This window comes from Sinocyclocheilus grahami, unplaced genomic scaffold (assembly GCF_001515645.1).
Source record: "Sinocyclocheilus grahami isolate Dianchi unplaced genomic scaffold, SAMN03320097.WGS_v1.1 scaffold23828.1, whole genome shotgun sequence".
In the NCBI taxonomy this organism is placed as follows: domain Eukaryota; kingdom Metazoa; phylum Chordata; class Actinopteri; order Cypriniformes; family Cyprinidae; genus Sinocyclocheilus; species Sinocyclocheilus grahami.
In genome coordinates, this window is record NW_015519272.1 from 1 (window position 1) to 583 (window position 583).

The 583-nt window shown below is 50.6% G+C and overlaps 1 protein-coding gene across 1 annotated transcript; it reads right to left on the reverse strand.

Annotated features, from left to right (window-relative positions):
* Positions 1 to 29: 29 nt before the first annotated feature.
* On the reverse strand, positions 30 to 416 carry LOC107580055 (intraflagellar transport protein 80 homolog; the record flags this gene model as incomplete). Its single annotated transcript, XM_016265805.1, has 2 exons — positions 312 to 416; positions 30 to 236 (listed from the first exon to the last, which is right to left on the reverse strand). Coding segments are annotated over exons 1-2 (261 nt in total), but the record flags the coding sequence as incomplete, so codon positions are not given.
* Positions 417 to 583: the final 167 nt, after the last annotated feature.

The following is a 583-nucleotide window of genomic DNA, read 5'->3' on the forward strand; positions in this document are numbered from 1 at the left end:
CACACGTGCACACTCACACACACACATGCGCGTGGAGTGGACAGTGTCAGCGACGGCTCGCACCTGTCCCAGTTGTAGAGGCTGATGTGTATCTGGATGGCATGGTAATTGAGGTTGGCCTGCAGTAGAGTGGCCTCGGCCTCCTGCACGTGTCCGCTGAAGAGTAGCATGTGAGCGAGACACGAGTCTCTCGACGGAAGGTCCTTTATGAAGTTGATGTACTGCACCTTGTCAATCTACCAGAGACGAAGACGAGCGTTAAAGAGACGAAGAGGAGACTGTGATGTGAGATATTCTCTCGGCAGATTCACCTCTCCTATAGCTGCATACGCCACTTCTGCTGTGCTCAGCTCCCTATTGGCCATCGCCAGACCGGCCAGACACGACCAGAGCGTCTGATCCTGTAAGAGAGAGCGCTCTTCAGTGACATTTCTATAAAGTGCTGATGAACGGTCATTGCACTGCATGCAGCTATCAATCTTTGGATTTCAGCTTAATTGACCATTTCCGGTCAGCTGGAGCGCCCTTTGCTCGGTTTCTAACATAATCTATAAAGGTGCAAAATGCATTTACTTGCACATAT